Source organism: Heptranchias perlo, chromosome 8 (assembly GCF_035084215.1).
Source record: "Heptranchias perlo isolate sHepPer1 chromosome 8, sHepPer1.hap1, whole genome shotgun sequence".
In the NCBI taxonomy this organism is placed as follows: Eukaryota; Metazoa; Chordata; class Chondrichthyes; order Hexanchiformes; family Hexanchidae; genus Heptranchias; species Heptranchias perlo.
This window is the reverse complement of record NC_090332.1, coordinates 1,957,051-1,982,554: the sequence shown is the minus strand read 5'-3', so window position 1 is coordinate 1,982,554 and position 25,504 is coordinate 1,957,051. Positions and strand designations below refer to the sequence as shown.

The window sequence follows — 25,504 nt, the reverse complement described above, 5'->3', positions numbered from 1 at the left end:
GTGCCTCGATATTGAATTGTGCCCGAATGGGGGCAGAGTACGCTGCACACGCCTAATGAGGCTGGCGGTAGGAACACGGGATATTGGTCCACAGCCTCGTTTAATACTGGGAGCCAATCACGGCCCCAAAGCCCAGAGGCAGTTCACCGCTCTCGGGAAAGCGGGGGGAGGTCAATCGGGAGGGGGGACACTCAGAGGTGGTGGTGCTGGTGGTGACCGGCAGTGGGCTGTGGATTTAATTGGAATTACGCAGGACCACACAGAAATCACAATATGGAAACAAGTCATTCAACCCAAACAGTCCGTGTTGGTGTTTACCCCCCACATGGACAGTTGACTAGGTTTGGTTTCCCTTTGGACGATTGAGGGGTGATCTAATCAAAGTGTTTAAAATGATAAAGGGACTTGATAGGGTCGATAGAGAGAACCTATTTCCTCTGGTGGGTGAATCCAGAACAAGGGGGCATAACCTTAAAATCAGTCCCAAGCCATTCAGGAATGAAATCAGGAAACACTTTGATGCTGGGGGTCAATTGGAGTTTTTGAAACTGAGATCTGTAGATCATTATTAGGTAAGGGTATTAAGGGATATGGAGCAAAAGCAAGTAAATGGAGTTGAGGTACAGATCAACCATTATCTCATTGAATAGCGGAGCAGACTCGAGGTCCTAATCCCACGTGCCAGCCCTTATCACATATCCCTTTATTCCTTTCCTTCAAACATCTATCGAATCTATTCTTAAATGTTGACATGGGCAGAAATTTCCGCGGAGGTGCCCCCACTCCGCCGACATAACCAGCTGCAAGTTGGACGGAAAGTTCTTTTAGGTCGATGATAGGGGAGAGTGCACATGGGTTGTGGGGGGAGATTAAATGGGTGGGTAGAGTCCATGATAGGGGAGAGTGTACATGGGCTGTGGGAGGAGATTAAATGGGTGGGTTGAGTCCATGATAGGGGAGAGTGTACATGGGCTGTGGGAGGAGATTAAATGGGTGGGTAGAGTCTATGATAGGGGAGAGTGTACATGGGCTGTGGGAGGAGATTAAATGGGTGGGTAGAGTCTATGATAGGGGAGAGTGGACATGGGCTGTGGGAGAAGCGGAATTGATGGGCTAAATTAACTTTCCTTCTTCCTTTCATTTATGTTCTTGGAGGAGACTGTGCTAACACTGTGCCATCAGGACCCTGTAAATAAACCCTGCCAACTATATTAACATGGCCTCTTCCTGCACCTCAAGAGATGATAACCCTTAAGGGCCACAAACGTGATTGATTCTCCCTCCCTCACACAAAAGTCAAAGTTTGCAATTGAAGCCAATTATAAGAAGGCCGAATGTGGCCTGTGTACTGGATATTTCAAAAATAAGATAGGTAGCTGGACAGGAGGACAGGTGGGGCCTCCTGCAACACAACCGCATTGACAAATGTTTCACCACCACCATCTGATAGACGAGATGTTTCGAACGTCATAGAGTCATAGAGTTATACAGCACGGATAGAGGCCCTTCGGCCCATCGTGTCCGCGCAGGCCATCAGCCCTGTCTACTCTAATCCCATATTCCAGCATTTGGTCCGTAGCCTTGTATGCTATGGCATTTCAAGTGCTCATCCAAATGCTTCTTGAATGTTGTGAGGGTTCCTGCCTCCACAACCCTTTCAGACAGTGAGTTCCAGACTCCAACCACCCTCTGGGTGAAAAAGTTCTTTCTCAAATCCCCTCTAAACCTCCCGCCTTTTACCTTGAATCTATGTCCCCTTGTTATAGAACCCTCAACGAAGGGAAAAAGCTCCTTAGTATCCATCCTATCTGTGCCCCTCATAATTTTGTACACCTCAATCATGTCCCCCCTCAGCCTCCTCTGCTCCAAGGAAAACAAACCCAATCTTCCCAGTCTCTCTTCATAGCTGAAGCGCTCCAGCCCTGGTAACATCCTGGTGAATCTCCTCTGCACCCTCTCCAAAGCGATCACATCCTTCCTGTAGTGTGGCGACCAGAACTGCACACAGTACTCCAGCTGTGACCTAACCAGTGTTTTATACAGCTCCATCATAACCTCCTTGCTCTTATATTCTATGCCTCGGCTAATAAAGGCAAGTATCCCATATGCCTTCTTTACCACCTTATCTACCTGTTCCGCCGCCTTCAGGGATCTGTGAACTTGCACACCAAGATCCCTCCGACCCTCTGTCTTGCCTAGGGTCCTCCCATTCATTGTGTATTCCCTTGCCTTGTTAGTCCCTCCAAAGTGCATCACCTCGCACTTTTCCGGGTTAAATTCCATTTGCCACTGTTCCGCCCATCTGACCAACCCATCTATATCGTCCTGCAGACTGAGGCTATCCTCCTCGCTATTTACCACCCTACCAATTTTTGTATCATCAGCGAACTTACTGATCATACCTTTTACATTCATATCCAAGTCGTTAATGTAGACCACAAACAGCAAGGGCCCCAGCACAGATCCCTGTGGTACCCCACTGGCCACAGGCTTCCAGTCACAAAAACAACCTTCGACCATCACCCTCTGCCTTCTGCCACTAAGCCAGTTTTGTATCCAAAGTGCCAAGGCACCCTGGACTCCATGGGCTCGTACCTTCTTGACCAGTCTCCTGTGCGGGACTTTATCGAAGGCCTTACTGAAATCCATGTATACCACATCCACTGCGTTACCCTCATCCACACGCCTAGTCACCCCCTCAAAAAATTCAATCAAATTAGTCAGACATGATCTTCCCTTGACAAAGCCATGTTGACTATCCCTGATTAATCCTTGCTTCTCCAAGTGGAGACTAATTTTGTCCTCCAGAATTTTTTCCAATAATTTTCCTACCACTGATGTTAGGCTCACTGGCCTGTAGTTCCCCGGTTTTTCCCTACTCCCCTTCTTGAATAATGGTACTACATTAGCGGTTCTCCAGTCCTCTGGCACATCCCCTGTGGCCAGAGAGGTTCTGAATATATGTGTTAGAGCCCCCGCAATCTCCTCCTTTGCCTCACACAGTAGCCTGGGATACATTTCGTCCAGGCCTGGGGATTTATCCATTTTTAGGCCTGCTAAAACCGCCAATACCTCCTCCCGCTCGATGTTAATATGTTCGAGTATATCACAGTCCCCCTGCCGTATTTCTATGTCTACATCGTCCTTCTCCATAGTGAAAACAGATGCAAAAAATTCATTTAGAACCCCTCCTACATCTGCCGGCTCCACACACAGATTGCCATTTTTGTCCCTAATGGGCCCTATTTTTTCCCTAGTTATCCTCTTACCCTTAATATACTTATAAAACATCTTAGGATTTTCCTTTATTTTGCTCGCCAGTGTTATTTCATGGCCCCTCCTTGATCTCCTAATTTCTTTTTTAAGTATCCCCCTGCACTTTTTGTACTCCTCTAGGGCTTCCTCCGTCTTTAGCCTTTTGTATCGGCCAAAAGCCCTCCTTTTTTTCCTAATCTATTCTCGTATATCCCCTGACATCCAAGGTTCCCTGGAGTTCTTGGAACCACCCTTGACCTTTACGGGAACATGTTGCCATTGTATGGTCTCAATCTCCCTTCTGAAAGACTCCCATTGCTCCGATGCGGATTTTCCTACAAGCAGCTGATCCCAGTCCATTTTGGCCAGATCCTGCCTTATCCTATTAAAATCGGCCTTCCCCCAATTTAGAACCTTTATTTCCGGCCCCTCCCTGTCCTTTTCCATGACCACCTTAAATCTCACCGAATTATGGTCACTGTCACCAAAGTGCTCACCTACTAGCACTTCTTCCACTTGGCCGGCCACATTCCCTAGAATTAGGTCCAGTACCACCCCCTCTCTTGTAGGACTTTCTACATGCTGGCTCAAAAAGCTCTCCTGGATGCACGTTAAGAATTTTGTACCCTCTAAGCCTTTTACACTCTGAGTATCCCAGTTAATATTGGGGAAGTTGAAATCCCCCACTATTATTACCCTATTATTTGCACAATTTTCTGAGATTTGCCTACATATTTGTTCCTCTATCTCCCCCTGACTGTTTGGGGGCCTATAGTACACTCCCATCAAAGTGCTTGCCCCCTTTTTGTTTTTAAGCTCCACCCATATGGCCTCATTAGAGGAACCTGCTAATATATCATCCCTCCTTATGGCAGTAATTGATTCTTTAATTAATATTGCGACCCCCCCTCCTCTTATACCTCCCCCTCTGTCTCGCCTGAAGATTCTGTACCCCGGAATATTGAGCTGCCAGTCTTGCCCCTCCCTCAACCATGTCTCTGTGACAGCAACAATATCATACTCCCATGTGTTTATCAACACCTTCAGTTCATCCACCTTATTCGCAAGACTCCTTGCATTAAAATAGATGCCATCCAGCCTTGCCCTCACATATTTGCCCTGTCTTCCAAGCTGACTTGTTTTTTTCTCTATATTTGGCTGCACATCACCCCCTATTGTAGCTCCACTCTGTATCCCATCCCCCTGCCAAGTTAGTTTAAACCCCCCCCAACAGTGCTAGCAAACCTCCCCGCAAGGATATTTGTCCCGCTCTGGTTCAGGTGCAACCCGTCCGACTTGTACAAGTCCCACCTTCCCCAGAAGCAGGCCCAGTGATCCAGGAAACTGAAACCCTCCCTCCTGCACCAACTCTTTAGCCACGCATTCATCTGTTCTATCCTCCTATTTCTATACTCACTAGCCCGTGGCACTGGGAGTAATCCAGAGATTACAACCTTTGAGGTCCTGCTCTTTAATCTGCTACCTAGCTCCCTAAATTCTTGATGCAGGACCTCATCTCCCTTCCTACCTATGTCGTTGGTCCCAATGTGGACCACGACCTCTGCCTGCTCACCCTCCCCCTTGAGAATGCCCTGTAGCCGCTAACGTCTTGCTAACCGTACAGTAATTCTGTATTCAAACATCGAGTAGAATAATTTAACACAGATTCACGTATGGAAGGCCCCACCCTAATTTTTACTGTAACTCACTCAATACATTGCAAACCCCACTTCATAGAACAAGGAAAATGTGAATGGACATTGGACATCTCCTGAGGAACCTGCCAGGTAGACATCACATTGTCCACTATGATGTACCGGGGAGGGCTTGGGATATCTGTATCTGCTCTCTGGCCAGGTGGAAAGTGGCCCCAGGAACTGCTCTCAGTGCTGACAGGAAACGCCCCCCAGACCAGGGCATGCTCCAACTAAAGGCCGAACTTAGCAACTGCTTCATTCCACAAAGAAGAAATTCTCTCCTTCAGTTTTCTTTTTTGATCTCTCCCTCTCCTTCTCTTTCAGGTAAAAGAAGACTGGAAGTATGTCGCCATGGTAATTGACCGGATCTTCCTCTGGATATTCATCATAGTCTGCTTGCTTGGAACGTTTGGACTTTTCCTCCCTCCGTGGCTGGCCGGAATGATCTGAAATCTCTCCTCTGTAAAGTGGGCAGAAGGAGAGGAGTGTCGGCAGGGAGTGGTTGAACTGGGATGAGGGGGGAGGCGGGTGGCAGCTCATAGGAACTCCCCCCACAACACAACTAAATGCAGAATGTGTAAGCTGTTTAATGGCAGGTCACAAGGGATTAACACACAGCTCACCCACTAAGCCCCAATTCTATTTTTGCCTGAATGCATTATTCATATTAATGTTTTCATGAAAATGGATATCAAAAAACTTAATAAATAATCATTTTAAAAATGTGGCTATGTGGTTGGAAAGACATAAAATAACATATTTAGTTCATTAATCAGTAATTTGCCCATAAATGGCTTGATACTTTTTTGATTTATCCACTTAGAATTCTGGAAAACTGCCCCCGATGATTCTGAGCACGTGTTAGCAACAAAGGGTCTGGCAGCTTCTCGAAGGTTCACCTCCCTCCTCCTCACAAATTCCTCATCAGTTTGTGTCTGAAATACGATCGGCAACTCTGGTTGGACATATTCCTGGAGATTTCATCACGTGAACCTCCCGCTCCCACCATTGGTTACCCGACACGTCCAATCTCACGACACACCGTCTTCTCATGGCCAATCGGAGATCGAACAGACTCTTTGTTACTCGGTCGGGTGATTCTTGACCGTCAGTCAAAGAGCCATTTTTCCCCATCTCCGATATTGTTATAATTAATGAATGAAAGTGTTCAGGGAAAACGAAAGACACGTGATTTTTTTAACGCTCCTATGATTTTTTTCCCACGTTGCTCGTGGCAGTGTCCTGGAGATTAATCTTTAATTCTTGGAGCCTCCAGGACAATCCTGGAGGGTTGGCAACCCTAGTGTAAAACATGCCTTATCTGACATTGAACCCGTGCTTTACTCTGTATCTAACCCGTGCTGTACCTGCCCTGGGAGTGTTTGATGGGACAGTGTAGAGGGAGCTTTACTCTGTATCTAACCCGTGCTGTACCTGCCCTGGGAGTGTTTGATGGGACAGTGTAGAGGGAGCTTTACTCTGTATCTAACCCGTGCTGTACCTGCCCTGGGAGTGTTTGATGGGACAGTGTAGAGGGAGCTTTACTCTGTATCTAACCCGTGCTGTACCTGCCCTGGGAGTGTTTGATGGGACAGTGTAGAGGGAACTTTACTCTGTATCTAACCCGTGCTGTACCTGCCCTGGGAGTGTTTGATGGGACAGTGTAGAGGGAGCTTTACTCTGTATCTAACCCGTGCTGTACCTGCCCTGGGAGTGTTTGATGGGACAGTGTAGAGGGAGCTTTACTCTGTATCTAACCCGTGCTGTACCTGCCCTGAGAGTGTTTGACGGGACAGTGTAGAGGGAGCTTTACTCTGTATCTAACCTGTGCTGTACCTGCCCTGGGAGTGTTTGATGGGACAGTGTAGAGGGAGCTTTACTCTGTATCTAACCCGTGCTGTACCTGCCCTGGGAGTGTTTGATGGGACAGTGTAGACGGAGCTTTACTCTGTATCTAACCCGTGCTGTACCTGCCCTGGGGGTGTTTGATGGGACAGTGTGGAGGGAGCTTTACTCTGTATCTAACCCGTGCTGTACCTGCCCTGGGAGTGTTTGATGGGACAGTGTAGAGGGAGCTTTACTCTGTATCTAACCCGTGCTGTACCTGCTCTGGGAGTGTTTGATGGGACAGTGTAGAGGGAGCTTTACTCTGTATCTAACCCGTGCTGTACCTGCCCTGGGAGTGTTTGATGGGACAGTGTAGAGGGAGCTTTACTCTGTATCTAACCCGTGCTGTACCTGCCCTGGGAGTGTTTGATGGGACAGTGTAGAGGGAGCTTTACTCTGTATCTAACCCGTGCTGTACCTGCCCTGGGGGTGTTTGATGGGACAGTGTAGAGGGAGCTTTACTCTGTATCTAACCCGTGCTGTACCTGCCCTGGGAGTGTTTGATGGGACAGTGTAGAGGGAGCTTTACTCTGTATCTAACCCGTGCTGTACCTGCCCTGGGAGTGTTTGATGGGACAGTGTGGAGGGAGCTTTACTCTGTATCTAACCCGTGCTGTACCTGCCCTGGGAGTGTTTGATGGGACAGTGTAGAGGGAGCTTTACTCTGTATCTAACCCTGTACCTGCCCTGGGAGTGTTTGATGGGACAGTGTAGAGGGAGCTTTACTCTGTATCTAACCCTGTACCTGCCCTGGGAGTCTTTGATGGGACAGTGTAGAGGGAGCTTTACTCTGTATCTAACCCTGTACCTGCCCTGGGAGTGTTTGATGGGACAGTGTCGAGGGAGCTTTACTCTGTATCTAACCCGTGCTGTACCTGCCCTGGGAGTGTTTGATGGGACAGTGTGGAGGGAGCTTTACTCTGTATCTAACCCGTGCTGTACCTGCCCTGGGAGTGTTTGATGGGACAGTGTAGAGGGAGCTTTACTCTGTATCTAACCCTGTACCTGCCCTGGGAGTGTTTGATGGGACAGTGTAGAGGGAGCTTTACTCTGTATCTAACCCTGTACCTGCCCTGGGAGTCTTTGATGGGACAGTGTAGAGGGAGCTTTACTCTGTATCTAACCCTGTATCTGCCCTGGGAGTGTTTGATGGGACAGTGTCGAGGGAGCTTTACTCTGTATCTAACCCGTGCTGTATCTGCCCTGGGAGTGTTTGATGGGACAGTGTAGAGGGAGCTTTACTCTGTATCTAACCCGTGCTGTACCTGCCCTGGGAGTGTTTGATGGGACAGTGTAGAGGGAGCTTTACTCTGTATCTAACCCGTGCTGTACCTGCCCTGGGAGTGTTTGATGGGACAGTGTAGAGGGAGCTTTACTCTGTATCTAACCCATGCTGTACCTGCCCTGGGAGTGTTCTACTTGCTACCATTAACAACCCTCTTCTAATTGAAGCAAAAATTCCCCCTTTTGCATTTTCACCCACAAAAAAAATGGGACAGTATTTGTGCTGTTTCTCTCTTGCCCTGAAGTTACTCTGTGGGATATCAGTGACCAATGTTTTCTGCAATCGTTCTTTCTGCACTTTGAGCAGAGGTGTTAACCCGTTTAACAGAAACCTCCGTTGAATACAAGAGAGATGAATTTCAGACCGTCCCACTCCTGGGCCTATGTTCAGAATGTGAGTGAGTAAAAAAATGATTAATCAGAGTATTTCATTTGTTCAATCCTCCTTCAATGTGAATTGTTAATATCAGGAGGAGGGTGGGGATTGACTAATTGGGTCAGCCGTGGCTCAGTGAGTAGCCCTCTTGCCTTTGAGTCTAAAGGTCGTGGGTTCACAGTCCCACTCCAGAGACTTGAGCACAATATCCAGGCTGACGCTCCCAGTGCAGTACTGAGGGAGTGCTGCATTGTTAGACGTGCCGTCTTTTGGATGAGACGTTAAACCGAAGCCCTGTCTGCCCTCTCAGGTGGATGTAAAAGATCTCACGGCCACTATTTCGAAGACCAGCAGGGGGGAGTTCTCCCCGCTGTCCTGGCTAATATTCATCCCTCAACCAACATCACGAAAACAGATTATCTGGTCATTTATCACATTGCTGTTTGTGGGATCTTGCTGTGTGCAAATTGGTTGCCGCGTTTGCTACATCACAACAGTGACTACACTTCAAAAGTATTTCATTGGCTGTAAAGCGCTTTGGGTCATCCTGAGTTGTAAAAGGTGCTATTTAAATGTATATATCGCTAACATCATATTTAGTCCAATGTAGGAGAGATTTATTTTAGGACATTGCCTGATATGTTATCAAGTTCCTCCAATTGCTGCCAACATTCAGATCGCAATCTCCTGTACCAGCAGCAAGAGGAAATGAGTCACTGAGCCATCACGGACCTGACTCACAGATCACTTCCCATTCCACTCCAACCATGAAGAAATGCCAAATCTGCAGATGTGTGGATCTCACACATCTGCTAATGAGCTGCGGGGAGAGTTCATTCTCATTTATATTCGAGCAGGAGTCAGAGAGACGAAGTGGAGGAGTGGAATAGAGTGGGGCACAGCGCTGGAACATGGTGATCTGCCTCGCAGGCACTTGGAGCTGTTTGTTTCTCTTCCACATGAAGAGCTCCCTGTTTGATTGACACATCAACACCAGAAAACGGAAACCTGTTCTGTTTCATAGGAAGTCAGGGTGATTGAGTGCCGCAGTGGAACTGTTAGACTGCCAAATTGGGTTTAGTTGGCAGTTAATTATCATACTTTGCTAACAAATAAATATATTACAAACATTATCCATTATTTAAACTTTTTATGCACATCAATTTGAGGGATATTAATTTTGGGGAATGGGTCACTTTCCATTTCAGGTACTTACTGCCTCAATAAACACTCCCAGGGCAGGTACAGCACGGATTAGATACAGAGTAAAGCTCCCTCTACACTGTCCCATCAAACATTCCCAGGGCAGGTACAGCACGGGTTAGATACAGAGTAAAGCTCCCTCTACACTGTCCCATCAAACACTCCCAGGGCAGGTACAGCACGGGTTAGATACAGAGTAAAGCTCCCTCTACACTGTCCCATCAAACACTCCCAGGGCAGGTACAGCACGGGTTAGATACAGAGTAAAGCTCCCTCTACACTGTCCCATCAAACACTCCCAGGGCAGGTACAGCACGGGTTAGATACAGAGTAAAGCTCCCTCTACACTGTCCCATCAAACACTCCCAGGGCAGGTACAGCACGGGTTAGATACAGAGTAAAGCTCCCTCTACACTGTCCCATCAAACACTCCCAGGGCGGGTGCAGCACGGGTTAGATTAGAATAAAACCTTTTCAATAGAGCCAGCAGAGGCATGATGGGTCGAATGGCCTCCTTCTGTGCTGTAAGATTCTGTGATTCACTCACTGTCCTGACACACATCTGAATAAGGGTCAGATGGAAAGAGGGCTGCATACAACCCAGCCCAGCAAGAGTCCGGGCTTTCAGCAGAGGGTGAGGAGAAGGGGGACATTTGGGAAATCTAAAAGTTAAGGCGCTGGGGGGCACACCCGCATTTCTGTACCAGAATAAATGATTAAATTGTACAGTTTGTTCCAGGAATGATGGATATCGATTCACATTGACAGGGCACAGAATGCATTACTGAAATAATGTGTGGATTTTGAAAGTCGATGAGTTCCAGCAATACCCGGATGATTAACAGGTACAGACTACGAGAAACCTACAGCAGTATTCTGGGAACAATGGTTCTATAATTGGACAGCAACAGCATCAGTCTCTGAGCTTCATGTCACCGATGTTTATTGGCTGGGTAATGATTCTGCAGAGCTCTCACTGTCATAACTAACGGACTCCAGTCTCCAACATTCTCATATCATTAGAAAGTAACCTCATTTTTTAAACGAGCTCAGTTCTCTGAAGGTAATTTCTTTTGAGAAAGGAGTCCAAAACCAATCCAGATACCTCAGCCTGATGGATAGCGCCAGAGGACACAGATTTAAGGTAATTGGCAAAAGTACCAGGGGGAGATGAGGAGAATTTTTTTTTTACGCAGAGAGTTGTTATGATCTGGAATTTACTGCCTGAAAGGGCGGTGGAAGCAGATTCAATAATAACTTTCAAAAGAGAATTGGATAAATACTTGAAGGGGAACAAATTTCAGGGCTCTGGGGAATGAGCAGGGTGGGAGTGAGACTAATTGGATAGCTCTGCCGAAGAGCCAGCACAGGCACAATGGGCCGAATGGCCTCTGTCTGTGCTGTGAGATTCTATCATCGTTGGGATGGGGGTGCAGGGAAAGGACAGCTGATTGAACCCAGGGTTCTGAGTTGAATACATCCAGGTGAGGCCTTTGTAATACAGGTTGGGGGACTTTGTGCCCGGGAGTTGCGGGGGCCTCTGTATATGTTATTTACTGGTGGGGTTGGTGTGAGGAGGAGCTGGGAGGAGGGCGGAGGTGGTCTCTGCCAGCTCGTTAGCACTTTGCTACTTACCCAGTTGGATTTGCCAGGCGGTTGGCATTAATGAGACCAATGCTTTTATTTACCGTCAGACTGTTGTAGCTATTCCCACATTCTTTTACTATCTTCCCGTTGTCTCTCTGAGGTGATCACTTATATCAACTCCCTGCTCACCTTTAAACAGGTGATTTAGCCCAGTAACTACCTCTCTGTGGCATCTGTTGTGCCAGCCATGGCTCAATGGTACCACTCTCACCTCTGAATCAGAATGTTGTGGGATCAAACCCCACTCCAGAGACTTGAGCACATAATCTAGGCTGACGCTCCAGTGCAATACTGAGGGAGTACTGCACTGCCCAAGGAGCTGTTTTTTGGATGAGACATTAAACTGTGACCCTGTCTGCCCTCTCAGGTGGACGTAAAAGATCCCATGGCACTTCTGGAAGAAGAACAGGGGAGTTCTCCCCAGTGTCCTGGACAATATCTCTCAACCAACATCACCAAAAAGGAGATGATCTGGTCATTTAAATCATTGCTGTTTGTGGGATCTTGCTGTGCGCAAATTGGCTGCCGCATTTCCTACATTACAACAGTGACTACACTTCAAAAGTACTTCATTGGTTCTAAAGCACTTTGGGAGGTCTTGAGGTCATGAAAGGCACTATAGAAATGCAAATCTGTCTGGGCGTTCCTTTCTTTTCCCTGATTCTGCTGAAATGCCGGATTGTCTTCCAGTGCCTGGGTTAGATAGAGAGGCCCAGCCCGATACGTGGCCCTATCTTCCCCTCTCTACTAACGCTGACGGACCTGACATGTACTGCAAACCTGGGCGGTACAAGTCAGGACGTGCCCATTGTCAAGGTAAATTAAAGGGACCTTCAGTTGCCGTCGGAGAGAGCTGGATGGAGGTTTAGGATACCTGTTTGTGGCAGTCACTTTTGAGCCTTAAAGGCTTCCAAATTGAATTCCCTTGCTGCAGTAGGTTCTGCCCCACATCCACAAGAACAGCACCCCCGATACAAACGGAAGGTCTCTCAGTACCCGTGGTCCCCTAGGCCCTGTGAGGAGATTGCCTGAGTTGGGAGGAGTCCATGACAGGACAGGTTGTACACGGATCTGTGGAGCTAAATTAGTCTCGGGCAGAAGCGCAAAACGGATGATAGCGAATCGACAGCCCCTTTCCCGCCCGATCTTCACGGACTTCAATGGAAAAGAAGACCGAGCAGGAAAGGGACTGTCGATTCTCTATCGCCCATTTTTGCAATACCGTCTGAGACTAATTTAGCCCGATGGGTTTGATGAGCCCAGTGGCCTCTCCGGGTTCTATTTTGACTCCAGCAACCTCAGTTCCTTTTTCTCACTCTCTACTTGCTCAGCAGTTAAATCCTGAGAAGTTAAGCTGGCTGGCTTCTCTTTCACATCAGTGTGACGATTGGTAAATGATCTGAAAAGCTGAGTGCAGATTCAAAGTTCCTCTCTTGGTGCGTGACTAAAAGAGAAGGGGTCATGTGCCAAAGGCCCACCTCCTCTGAACCCTCATCTGCTTCACCAGGTCACATCTTGTTCTAAACACTCAGTCAAGGATGTCAGACTCCATCATAACAGGCAATATAACAAGCTTCCTCTAAATAACAAGTTACGAATCTCATCAGAGACCATCTCTAGGAGCTGTAATTCTTTGCCTTATCATTAACGTGTATACATTAAATTAAAGCAGACAGACACACATGGGCTCCCTCATTAGCCCATTTCCAAATCCGGGAAATGGATGTTCAAATCTGTTTGTTTCTGTTCTCTTATCTCCTGAGGCCCCTTCAAGATAAACATCTGTCATCAACTTGTTTCCACAAGATAATTAAAATCAGATAGTAACTCCCTGCGGTTGTACTGTCGATGGTGAACTATTCGGTCTGAAATACTCATGCATGCTGTCTCTGTGTATTAGTGTGTAAAGGAATGTGACAGTGTGGATCTCAGTGTGTAAAGGAGTGTGAAAGTGTGGATCTCAGTGTGCAAAGGAATGTGACAATGTGAATCTCAGTGTGCAAAGGAGTGTGACAGTAATGGATCTCAGTGTGTAAAGGAATGTGACAGTACTGGATCTCAGTGTGTAAAGGAGTGTGACAGTACTGGATCTCAGTGTGTAAAGGAATGTGACAATGTGGATCTCAGTGTGTAAAGGAGTGTGACAGTGTGGATCTCAGTGTGTAAAGGAGTGTGACAGTACTGGATCTCAGTGTGTAAAGGAGTGTGACAGTAATGGATCTCAGTGTGTAAAGGAATGTGACAATGTGAATCTCAGTGTGTAAAGGAGTGTGACAGTACTGGACCTCAGTGTGTAAAGGAATGTGACAATGTGGATCTCAGTGTGTAAAGGAGTGTGACAGTACTGGATCTCAGTGTGTAAAGGAGTGTGACAGTACTGGATCTCAGTGTGTAAAGGAGTGTGACAATGTGGATCTCAGTGTGTAAAGGAGTGTGACAGTGTGGATCTCAGTGTGTAAAGAAGTGTGACAGTGTGGATCTCAGTGTGTAAAGGAGTGTGACAATGTGGATCTCAGTGTGTAAAGGAGTGTGACAATGTGGATCTCATGTTTAAAGGAGTGTGACAGTGTGGATCTCAGTGTGTAAAGGAGTGTGACAGTGTGGATCTCAGTGTGTAAAGGAGTGTGTTAGTGTGGATCTCAGTGTGTAAGGGAGTGTGACAGTGTGGATCTCAGTGTGTTAAGGAATGTGACCATGTGGATCTCAGTGTGTAAGGGAGTGTGACAGTGTGGAATTCAGTGTGTAAAGGATTGTGACAGTGTGAATCTCAGTGTGTAAAGGAGTGTGACCGTGTGGATCTCAGTGTGCAAAGCAGTGTGACAGTGTGGAATTCAATGTGTAAAGCAGTGTGACCGTGTGGATCTCAGTGTGTAAAGGAGTGTGACAGTACTGGATCTCAGTGTGTAAAGGAGTGTGAAAGTGTGGATCTCAGTGTGGAAAGGAGTGTGAAAGTGTGGATCTCAGTGTGTAAAGGAATGTGACACTGTGAATCTCAGAGTGTAAAGGAGTGTGACAGTACTGGATCTCAGTGTGTAAAGGAGTGTGAAAGTGTGGATCTCAGTGTGGAAAGGAGTGTGAAAGTGTGGATCTCAGTGTGTAAAGGAATGTGACACTGTGAATCTCAGAGTGTAAAGGAGTGTGACAGTACTGGATCTCAGTGTGTAAAGGAGTGTGAAAGTGTGGATCTCAGTGTTTTTTTTTTTATTCGTTCACGGGATGTGGGCGTCGCTGGCGAGGCCGGCATTTATTGCCCATCCCTAATTGCCCTCGAGAAGGTGGTGCTGAGCCGCCTTCTTGAACCGCTGCAGTCCGTGTGGTGACGGTTCTCCCACAGTGCTGTTAGGAAGGGAGTTCCAGGATTTTGACCCAGCGACAATGAAGGAACGGCGATATATTTCCAAGTCGGGATGGTGTGTGACTTGGAGGGGAACGTGCAGGTGGTGTTGTTCCCATGTGCCTGCTGCTCTTGTCCTTCCAGGTGGTGGAGGTCGCGGGTTTGGGAGGTGCTGTCGAAGAAGCCTTGGCGAGTTGCTGCAGTGCATCCTGTGGATGGTACACACTGTAGCCACAGTGCGCCAGTGGTGAAGGGAGTGAATGTTTAGGGTGGTGGATGGGGTGCCAATCAAGCGGGTTGCTTTATCTTGGATGGTGTCGAGCTTCTTGAGTGTTGTTGGAGCTGCACTCATCCAAGCAAGTGGAGAGTATTCCATCACACTCCTGACTTGTGCCTTGTAGATGGTGGAAAGGCTTTGGGGAGTCAGGAGGTGAGTCACTCGCCGCAGAATACCCAGCCTCTGACCTGCTCTCGTAGCCACAGTATTTATATGGCTGGTCCAGTTAAGTTTCTGGTCAATGGTGGCCCCCAGAATGTTGATGGTTGGGGATTCAGTGATGGTAATGCCGTTGAATGTCAGGGGGAGGTGGTTAGACTCTCTCTTGTTGGAGATGGTCATTGCCTGGCACTTATCTGGCGCGAATGTTTCTTGCCACTTATGAGCCCAAGCCTGGATGTTGTCCAGGTCTTGCTGCATGCGGGCTCGGACTGCTTCATTATTTGAGGGGTTGCGAATGGAACTGAACACTATGCAGTCATCAGCGAACATCCCCATTTCTGACCTTATGATGGAGGGAAGGTCATTGATGAAGCAGCTGAAGATGGTTGGGCCGAGGACACTGCCCTGAGGAACTCCTGCAGCAATGTCCTGGGGCTGAGATGATTGGCCTCCAACAACCACTACCATCTTCCTTTGTGCTAGGTATGACTCCAGCCACTGGAGAGTTTTCCCCCTGATTCCCATTGACTTCAATTTTACTAGGGCTCCTTGGTGCCACACTCGGTCAAATGCTGCCTTGATGTCAAGGGCAGTCACTCTCACCTCACCTCTGGAATTCAGCTCTTTTGTCCATATTTGGACCAACGCTGTAATGAGGTCTGGAGCCGAGTGGTCCTGGCGGAACCCAAACTGAGCATCGGTGAGCAGGTTATTGGTGAGTAAGTGCCGCCTGATAGCACTGTCGACGACACCTTCCATCACTTTGCTGATGATTGAGAGTAGACTGATGGGACGGTAATTGGTCGGATTGGATTTGTCCTGCTTTTTGTGGACAGAACATACCTGGGCAATTTTCCACATTGTCGGGTAGATGCCAGTGTTGTAGCTGTACTGGAACAGCTTGGCTAGAGGCGCAGCTAGTTCTGGAGCACAAGTCTTCAGCACTACAGCCGGGATGTTGTCAGGGCCCATAGCCTTTGCTGTATCCAGTGCACTCAGCCGTTTCTTGATAACACGTGGAGTGAATCGAATTGGCCGAAGACTGGCTTCTGTGATGGTGGGGATATCGGGAGGAGGCCGAGATGGATCATCCACTCGGCACTTCTGTCTGAAGATGGTTGCAAACGTTTCAGCCTTGTCTTTTGCACTCACGTGCTGGACTCCGCCATCATTGAGGATGGGGATGTTTGCAGAGCCTCCTCCTCCCGTTAGTTGTTTAATTGTCCAGCACCATTCACGACTGGATGTGGCAGGACTGCAGAGCTTTGATCTGATCCGTTGGTTGTGGAATTGCTTAGCTCTGTCTATAGCATGTTGCTTCCGCTGTTTAGCATGTATGTAGTCCTGAGTTGTAGCTTCACCAGGTTGGCACCTCATTTTTAGGTACGACTGGTGCTGCTCCTGGCATGCTCTTCTACACTCCTCATTGAACCAGGGTTGATCCCCTGGCTTGTTGGTAATGGTAGAGTGAGGAATATGCCGGGCCATGAGGTTACAGATTGTAGTGGAATACAATTCTGCTGCTGCTGATGGCCCACAGCGCCTCATGGATGCCCAGTTTCGAGCTGCGAGATCTGTTCTGAATCTATCCCATTTAGCACGGTGGTAGTGCCACACAACACGTTGGATGGTGTCCTCAGTGCGAAGACGGGACTTCATCTCCACGAGGACTGTGCAGTGGTCACTCCTACCAATACTGTCATGGACAGATGCATTTGCGACAGGTAGATTGGTGAGGACAAGGTCAAGTAAGTTTTTCCCTCGTGTCGGTTCGCTCACCACCTGCCGCAGGCCCAGTCTAGCAGCTATGTCCTTCAGGACTCGGCCAGCTCGGTCAGTAGTGGTGCTACCGAGCCACTCTTGGTGATGGACATTGAAGTCCCCCACCCAGAGTACATTTTGTGCCCTTGCTACCCTCACTGCTTCCTCCAAGTGGTGCTCAACATGGAGGAGGACTGATTCATCAGCTGAGGGAGGCGGTAGATGGTAATCAGCAGGAGGTTTCCTTGCCCATGTTTGACCTGATGCCATGAAATTTCATGGGGTCCAGAGTCAATGTTGAGGACTCCCAGGGCTACTCCCTCCTGACTGTATATCACTGTACCGCCACCTCTGGTGGGTCTGTCCTGCCGGTGGGACAGGACATACCCAGGGATGGTGATGGGAGAGTCTGGGACGTTGGCTGAAAGGTATGATTCTGTCAGTATGGCTATGTCAGGCTGTTGCTTGACTAGTCTGTGGGACAGCTCTCCCAATTTTAGCACAAGTCCCCAGATGTTAGTGAGGAGGACCTTGCAGGGTCGACTGGGCTTGGTGTTTTGCCGTTGTCGTGTCCGGTGCCTCGTGGTCCGATGCCGGGTGGTCCGTCCGGTTTTATTCTTATTATGACTTTTTGTAGCGAGATTTTACAACTGAGTGGCTTGCTAGGCCATTTCAGAGGGCAAATAAGAATCAACCACATTGCTCTGGGTCTGGAGTCACATATCGGCCAGACCGGGTAAGGACGGCAGGTTTCCTTCACTCAAGAACATTAGTGAACCAGATGGGTTTTTACGACAATCCGGTAGTTTCATGGCCATCATTACTGATACTGGTATTTTAATTCCAGATTTTTATTTAATTAATTGAATTTAATTAATTAATTGAATTTAAATTCACCAGCTGCCGTGGCGGGATTTGAACTCATGACTCTGGATTACTAGTCCAGTAACATAACCAATATGCTACCGTACCCTTAGTGTGTAAAGGAGTGTGACAGTACTGGATCTCAGTGTGTAAAGGAGTGTGACAATGTGAATCTCAGTGTGTAAAGGAGTGTGACAATGTGAATCTCAGTGTGTACAGGAGTGTGACAGTACTGGATCTCAGTGTGTATAGGATTGTGACAGTGTGCATCTCAGTGTGTAAAGGAGTGTGACAGTACTGGATCTCAGTGTGTAAAGGAGTGTGACAGTGTGAATCTGTGTGTAAAGGAGTGTGACAGTGTGGATCTTAGTGTGAAAAGGAGTGTGACGGTGTGGAATTCAGTGTGTAAAGGAGTGTGACATTGTGGATCTCAGTGTGTAAGGGAGTGTGACAGTGTGCATCTCAGTGTGTAAAGGAGTGTGACCGTGTGGATCTTAGTGTGTAAAGCAGTGTGACAGTGTGGAATTCAATGTGTAAAGGAGTGTGACAGTGTGAATCTCAGTGTGTAAAGCAGAGTGTGACCATGTGGATCTCAGTGTGTAAAGGAGTGTGACAGTGGGCATCTCAGAGTGTAAAGGAGTGTGACCGTGTGGATCTCAGTGTGTAAAGCAGAGTGTGACAATGTGGATCTCAGTGTGTAAAGGAGTGTGACAATGTGGATCTCAGTGTGTAAAGGAGTGTGACAGTGTGGATCTCAGTGTGTAAAGGAGTGTGACAATGTGGATCTCATGTTTAAAGGAGTGTGACAATGTGGATCTCAGTGTGTAAAGGAGTGTGACAGTGTGGATCTCAGTGTGTAAAGGAGTGTGACAGTGTGGATCTCAGTGTGCAAGGGAGTGTGACAATATGGATCTCAGTGTGTAAAGGAGTGTGTTAGTGTGGATCTCAGTGTGTAAGGGAGTGTGACAGTGTGGATCTGTGTGTGAAGATTTGTGACAGAGTAGATCTCAGTGTGTAAAGGAGTGTGACAGTGTGGATCTCAGTGTGTAAAGCAGAGTGTGACAATGTGGATCTCAGTGTGTAAGGGAGTGTGACAATGTGGATCTCATGTTTAAAGGAGTGTGACAGTGTGGATCTCAGTGTGTAAGGGATTGTGACAGTGTGGCTCTCAGTGTGTAAGGGAGTGTGACAGTGTGGCTCTCAGTGTGTAAGGGATTGTGACAGTGTGGCTCTCAGTGTGTAAGGGAGTGTGACAGTGTGGCTCTCAGTGTGTAAGGGATTGTGACAGTGTGGCTCTCAGTGTGTAAGGGAGTGTGACAGTGTGGATCTCAGTGTGTAAAGGAGTGTGACAGTGTGGCTCTCAGTGTGTAAGGGAGTGTGACAGTGTGGCTCTCAGTGTGTTGGTCCATGAGCCCAGCCAGGATTATATTTTCACCACTGTATCAATGTGTGTCGTTAGTGTGAGGTGAGTAGAACAACAGTGTCACCTGGTGGTGTGATGTGCTACATGATGAAAATTCCTCTCTTTCAACACTTCTGAGTGTATTTATTTCTACATCACCTTTAATGCAGAAAATATCCATGGGCTATTTACAGGAAGTAGAAAATAAACAAATCAATGAAAGAAGGGTTTTGAATAGATTTTTTAAAGGTGGAGAGAGTAGCGGTGAGGAGGGGAGGTTTAAGGGGTTCCATAGAGTATGGACCGAAATGGCTGACGGGAGTGGGAGAGTGACAGCAAGAATCGAAGGGTGCGGGGGGAATATGGACCTGGGGGAAGTTGCAGAGACAGGAGGGAGTGAGGCTGTGGAGAGATTTTAAATTCAATGGCCAAGAAATTTGGCCATGCAGTGCCCGTTTTATGGGGGCTAAACAGCCTCCTAATCCTTCAATATGGCCGGCAGGAAGCTCAGGCTCGTTACGAGCCGGAAGTGCGCTGACCGCCATATTGGTAAAATCCAACGCCAGTGCCTGAAACAGGCATTAGACCCCTTGTATATGCAGATAATGAGCGTGATGCCTTTGCGAGGCTCCCACAGCAAGATCAGTTTGCCCTGAGGGAGCTAATGGGAAACCCCTACTTTAGTTCTAACTTATATGTAAATAGAGATCAGATATCAGGCACATCTGGAACACGTGTCCTTTACAAGTCCACATAATAATATCACAACACAGCTCCTGTAATGCAAACATGGGCAAGGAAAATCTCCTTCACAATGGCTGCAGAATCATCTAACTACTTGTGTAGACTAAACATATAAATATCTACATAAATATACATCACATTATCTCCACATACATAAACACGGCTGCACATGATATAACACACAATCTATTAGTATGTGATAGGCTAACAATCAGGGATTGAGGGAATATAAACCATACAGGGAAGATCAGTGTGTGCCGCTGCCTTGGCAGCCATTGTTATACAAGTTATTAGTTAGAAAGAAAGGACTTGCATTTATTTATACAGCGTCTTTCACAACCTCAGGATGTCCAAAATGCTTTACAGCCAATGAAGTACTTTTGAAGTGTAGTCTCTATTGTAATGTAGGAAACGCGGCAATTTGCGCACAGCAAGCTCCCACAAAGAGCAATGGGATAAGAGATGTGATGTTGCAGTACTTGATGCAAGGAGCAATGATACAGTGGTTGTACTTCACCACATGTCACAGGGGAACATATTATTTGTACATATATAGAGCATCATTAATGTAAAATGGGCTGATTCTGTAAATGAGTCAAGGGAGCAACATAGCTTAAAAATGGTAATGGAGAAAATAATGGGACTAAAGACAGACAGATCTCCAGGAACTGATGGTTTCCACTCCAGGATATTACAAGAAATTGGTGAGGAAATTGGAGATGCATTAGTCATAATTTTCCAGAATTCCCTAGATTCATTAATTGTATCTTTTGGATTGACAAATTGAAAATTATTTGAGGAGGGAGGGAGAAATCAGGAAACTACAGACCTGTCAGTTTAACATCAGTTTTGGGGAAGTTACTGGAATCTATCATTGGGGACAGAGTGACTGAGCACTTGGACAAATATAGAGTCATAGAGTCATAGAGTTATACAGCACGGATAGAGGCCCTTCGGCCCATCGTGTCCGCGCCGGCCATCAGCCCTGTCTACTCTATGAGCTGATCAAAGAGTCAGTATGGATTTGTGAAGGGTAGGTCATGTCTGACTAATTTAGTTGAATTTTTTGAGGCGGTCACTAGCAGGGTGGATAGGGGAGTGTCTATGTATGTTGTCTACATGGACTTCCAGGAAGTATGTAAGGTTCTGCACAAGAGATTATTAGCAAAAATTAAAGCGCACAGAATTGGAGATAACTTTGTGACATGGGTTGTTAATTGGTTGGGAGGTAGGAGATGGAGAGTAGGGATAAAGGGAATGTACTCTGATTGACAAAGTGTGATAAGTGATGTTCACCAGCAATGAAGGAATAGAGAGTTGTATGTCCAGGTTTTCAGATGACAATAAGTTAGGAGGCACAGTAAGTTGTGTAGATGGGAGCAGAAAGTTGCATCAGCAGACTAAATCAATGGGCAAAACTCTGGCACATGGAGTTCAATGTGGGGAAAGTGTGAGATCATCCACTTTGGACCCAAGAAAGAGAAATTGGAATATTTTCTAAATGGTGAGAGACTGAGAGCTGTGAAGCAGCGAAGGGATTTATCTGTCCAGGTACACAAATCACTAAAGGCTAGTGCACAGGCACAAAATGTAACAAAAAGGCTGATGGGATGTTGGCCTTTATCTCAAGGGGGCTGGAATTCAAAAGTGAGGAAGTGATGCTTCAGTTGTACAGAACCTTGGTCAGACCCCCATCTGGAGATACTGCGTTCAGTTTTGGGCATCGCATCTCAGGAAGGATAGATTGACCTTAGAGGTGGTACAGTAGCATAGTGGTTATGTAATCCAGAGGCCTGCACTAATAATCTGGAGTCAGGAGTTTAAATCCCACCATGGCAGCTGGGGAATTTAAATTCAATTAATTAAACAAAATCTGGAATTTAAAAAAAACTAGTATCAGTAATGGTGGCCATGAAACTACTTGTCATAAAAACCCATCTGGTTCACTAATATCCTTCAGGGAAGGAAACCTGCCATCTTTACCCGGTCTGGCCTATATGTGACTCCAGACCCACAGCAATGTGATTGATTCTTAATTGCCCTCTGAAATGGCCTGGCAAACCACTCAGTTGTCAAAAAGGTGGCTTCTCAAGGGCTATTAGGGATGGGCAATAAATGCTGGCCTTGCCAGTGATGCCCACATCACATGAACAAATAAAAAAAAGTGCAGATTAAACAGAATGATATCAGGGCTTAAAAAAAGCAAAAGACTTGCATTTATATAGTGCCTTTCCACCTCAGGATGTTCCCAAGTGCTTTAGAGCCAATGAAGTTCTTTTGAAGTGTTGTAAAGGGTTAAATTATGAAGACAGGTTGCATAAACTTGGCTTATATTGGCTTGACTTTCAATGGTTGAGGTGTTTAAAATGATAAAGGGATTCGATAGGGTAGGTAGATACTTTTTCCTCTGGAGGGGGAATCCAGAACAAGGGGGCATAATCTTAAAATTAGAGCCAGGCCGTTTAGGTGTGAAATCAGGAGGCACATTTTCACATAATCAGTAGTGGAAATCTGGAACTCTCTCCCCCAAAAGGCTGTGGATGCTGGGGGTCAATTGAAATTGTTAAGACTGAAATCGATGATTTTTGTTGGGTAAGGGTATCGAGGGATATGGATCAAAGGCGGGCAAATGGAGTTAAGGTACAGATCAGCCATGATCTATTAGAATGGCAGAACAGGCTTGAGGGGCTGAATGGCTCCAGATGGGATATAACCAAGGCTCTATACAACTGAAGCATCATTTTCCCCCCTTTGTATTCCAGCCCCCTTGAGATAAAGGCCAACATTCCATTAACCTTTCCAATTGCTTTTTGCATCTGTCCAGTAGCTTTAAATGATTTGTGAACTTGGACTCTCATTCTCTTTGCTCCTCTACAGTTTCTAGTTTCTCACCATTTAGAAAATACTCTGACTTATCTTTCTTGGGTCCAAAGTAGATAATTCTACATTCCGCGTATCTCTTTCTTGCTCAGCTTTTGTTGATGGCACCTCCTGGTTTGGATACCAGTCGTTTATCTGATAGTTTCTAGTCCTGTCCATATTTGGGAAAGGACAGACGATCATACAGGAGCGTATGAAGAAGTCCCTCCTGACTGACAACAGCCACGGTTACCAAAGAATCTTCTGGGAAAACCTTCAGGTGGTTATGCGTATCTCACAGCAGCATACACAGTGTTACTCTCAGTACCTCTCACTGTCGGCTGGCTGGTGCCTTGTCGTGGGAGTTGAAGCTCGGTGTAATAGATTTCACCTTCACCTGACTGCAATATAACAGAAACAGTTATTGTTGATATACAAGGCGAGCGGTGCAGCAGGACACGACACGACACGGACGAGTTCTGGCTGTCAGTGGAAATCGAACACCACGGTTATTTTGTTGCTGTTATTTTTCTCTGCTCTTCGCCCATGGTGGTCAATCTTGACGTTGGGGTGGCTGACTGGCGGAGCGCGCTGACCGGTCTCCCGTACCCTCTGCGGAGAGGCAGCCACCATTTTGATGGCCCCAGCCTGATTTATATTGGGCCGCCCAGCCGCCAGCGTGTAAGTACAGGGTCCGATTACTCCCGCTCCTCCAGGCCTCCTTGGCTCTATCTCCCGATCGCAGGGCGCACCTAAAAAGGCACAGGGGGCCCTGTGACCATGATTTGCATATTAAAAAGGTACTACCACCTGAACGAGGCAGGTGCTTCAGGCCCCAGCTGTAGGCCTGTTCCAAGATGGTGCGGCCCCATGTTTGGGGTTAATGGATCGGTAAGGCTGTGATCGTTGGGTTGCCCTGGTTGGCGAATCAGCATCCCTGTTATACACTGCGCCTGATTTACTTTTCTATTGAAGTGAACGGAACCGAACGTCGGGAGTGGTGTAAACGTGCTGTGGATTCACCAGGAGCCTGCTTTACACTGCTGGTGAAGATTAATGTCACCCTCTGTACATGGCGCTGTGGCTCCGAGCTGTGAACTTCTGCAGCCCACAAAGACAAAACCCTTGGGCACCTCTGGTTAAAGGTGTGTAAAAGATCAGCTCCTAGAATGTTTCACTGAGCGTCTGACCATAGCAGTGAAATTAAATTGGAGGAATGGGTGGCGTGATGATTAGCACACTCGGGTCTGGCTTCTCTCCACTCTAGGCCAGAATGACAGGGTACAAATCTCCTCTCCTTTCTGGTCATTTATTTAACAAATCTTTTTAGAAAGGAAAAAGACAGACGTGCATTTATATAGCGCCTTTCATGACCTCAGCGACTCCCAAAGCGCTTTACAGCCAATGAAGTACTTTTTGAAGTGTGGTCGTTGTCATAATATAGGAAACGCAGCAGCCAATTTGCGCACAGCAAGATCCCACAATGAGCGATGTGATAATGACCAGATAATTGGTTTCAGTGACATTGGTTGAGGAATAAATATTGGCCAGGATGCTGGGGAGAACTCTCCTGCTCTTCTTCAAATAGAGTCATGGGATCTTTAATATTCACCTGAGAGGGCAGACGGGGCCTCGGTTTAATGTCTCATCCAAAAGACATTTTTAGTACAGAACAGCCAGCTTGCTTCAGTTATGTGTGATCCTAATAAGGATGTGACTGCTGATCCAACAGATCTACACTTCAAAAGTACTTCATTGGCTGTAAAACACTTTGGGACGTCCTGAGGTTGTGAAAGGCGCTATATAAATTCAAATCTTTCTTTCTATACAGACACCAGATTTTTAAAAAAAATAATTTCTATTTGTAATATCTATTCTCCCATATTAGAGATCAGATACCAGGACGCTGGAGACTCCAGCTTCTAGTCTGACTTACATTAAATTAGCATCGTTCATCTCTGAATGGGGCAGATTTACAGTGAAGATTTTATGTTACAGTCTGTTTCTTCTGTAACCAGTTACTGCATAATAGGATGAGGAAAAGTTGGTTTAATCAGTGAACTTACATACGAACATACGAAAATGATGGGCAGGAAAAGACCAGCTGGTCCATCAAGCTGCCCCACACCGTGCGGCCGGAGCATCCCAACGAGACACTTTACTCCCCTCCTCTCCTCTCCTCTCCCCTCCCCTCCTCTCCCCTCCCCTCCTATCCTCTCCTCTCCCCTCCCCTCCTCTCCCCTCCTATCCTCTCCCCTCCCCTCCCATCCTCTCCCCTCCCCTCCCCTCCTATCCTCTCCTCTCCCCTCCCCTTCTCTCCCCTCCACGTAATCTCCTGGGAGAGGCGGAAAACCCAGGGCCAGCTTGATATTTCTCACCTGATTTACTCACCTCAGTAGGAGGAGCTGGTTCAGTGGGAGCCCATGTTGGAGCTGAAATAAAATACAACATTTCACACACTGTTCACTGAAGGATGGAGAGACTGTTGTTTGAAAGATGCAATGAGGCTGCTTGATTATCTCAGTGGTGATCGTGGAACCACAGGAATGACAGCACAGAAGGAGGCCATTTGGCCCAGCGTGCCAGTGCTGGTGCCAGCTCTTCAACGGGGCTGTTTAATCCCATTTCCTTTTCAAATCATTTCAATGGTGTAAGCAAGGTCAAGGTGGTGGGGGGGGGATTTGACTGCCCTCGCCTGGTATTAACGGGGCAGGGAGGGTAACGGGGTCAGACTGGGGTTGGTGACCTTCTC

General features: G+C 47.0%; 2 protein-coding genes across 6 annotated transcripts in view; one reads left to right on the top strand and one right to left on the bottom strand.

Moving 5' to 3' along the window:
• The window catches only part of LOC137324336 (neuronal acetylcholine receptor subunit alpha-2-like), a 40,148-nt gene extending 34,473 nt beyond the window's left edge, over positions 1-5,675 (top strand). For all 3 annotated transcript variants that reach the window (XM_067988501.1, XM_067988499.1, XM_067988500.1), the window contains exon 7: positions 5,277-5,675. In XM_067988501.1, coding sequence (XP_067844602.1) covers positions 5,277-5,402 — 126 coding nt within the window. In that variant the 3' untranslated portion in view covers positions 5,403-5,675. The remainder of the gene's footprint in view (positions 1-5,276) is intronic.
• A 17,124-nt stretch (positions 5,676-22,799) lies between these two features.
• Positions 22,800-25,504, bottom strand: part of LOC137324335 (uncharacterized) — an 85,551-nt gene continuing 82,846 nt past the window's right edge. For all 3 annotated transcript variants that reach the window (XM_067988498.1, XM_067988496.1, XM_067988497.1), the window contains 2 exons: positions 25,144-25,184; positions 22,800-23,153 (listed from right to left, as the gene is read on the bottom strand). In XM_067988498.1, the coding sequence (XP_067844599.1) occupies positions 23,037-23,153; positions 25,144-25,184 (158 nt within the window). In that variant the 3' untranslated portion in view covers positions 22,800-23,036. The remainder of the gene's footprint in view (positions 23,154-25,143; positions 25,185-25,504) is intronic.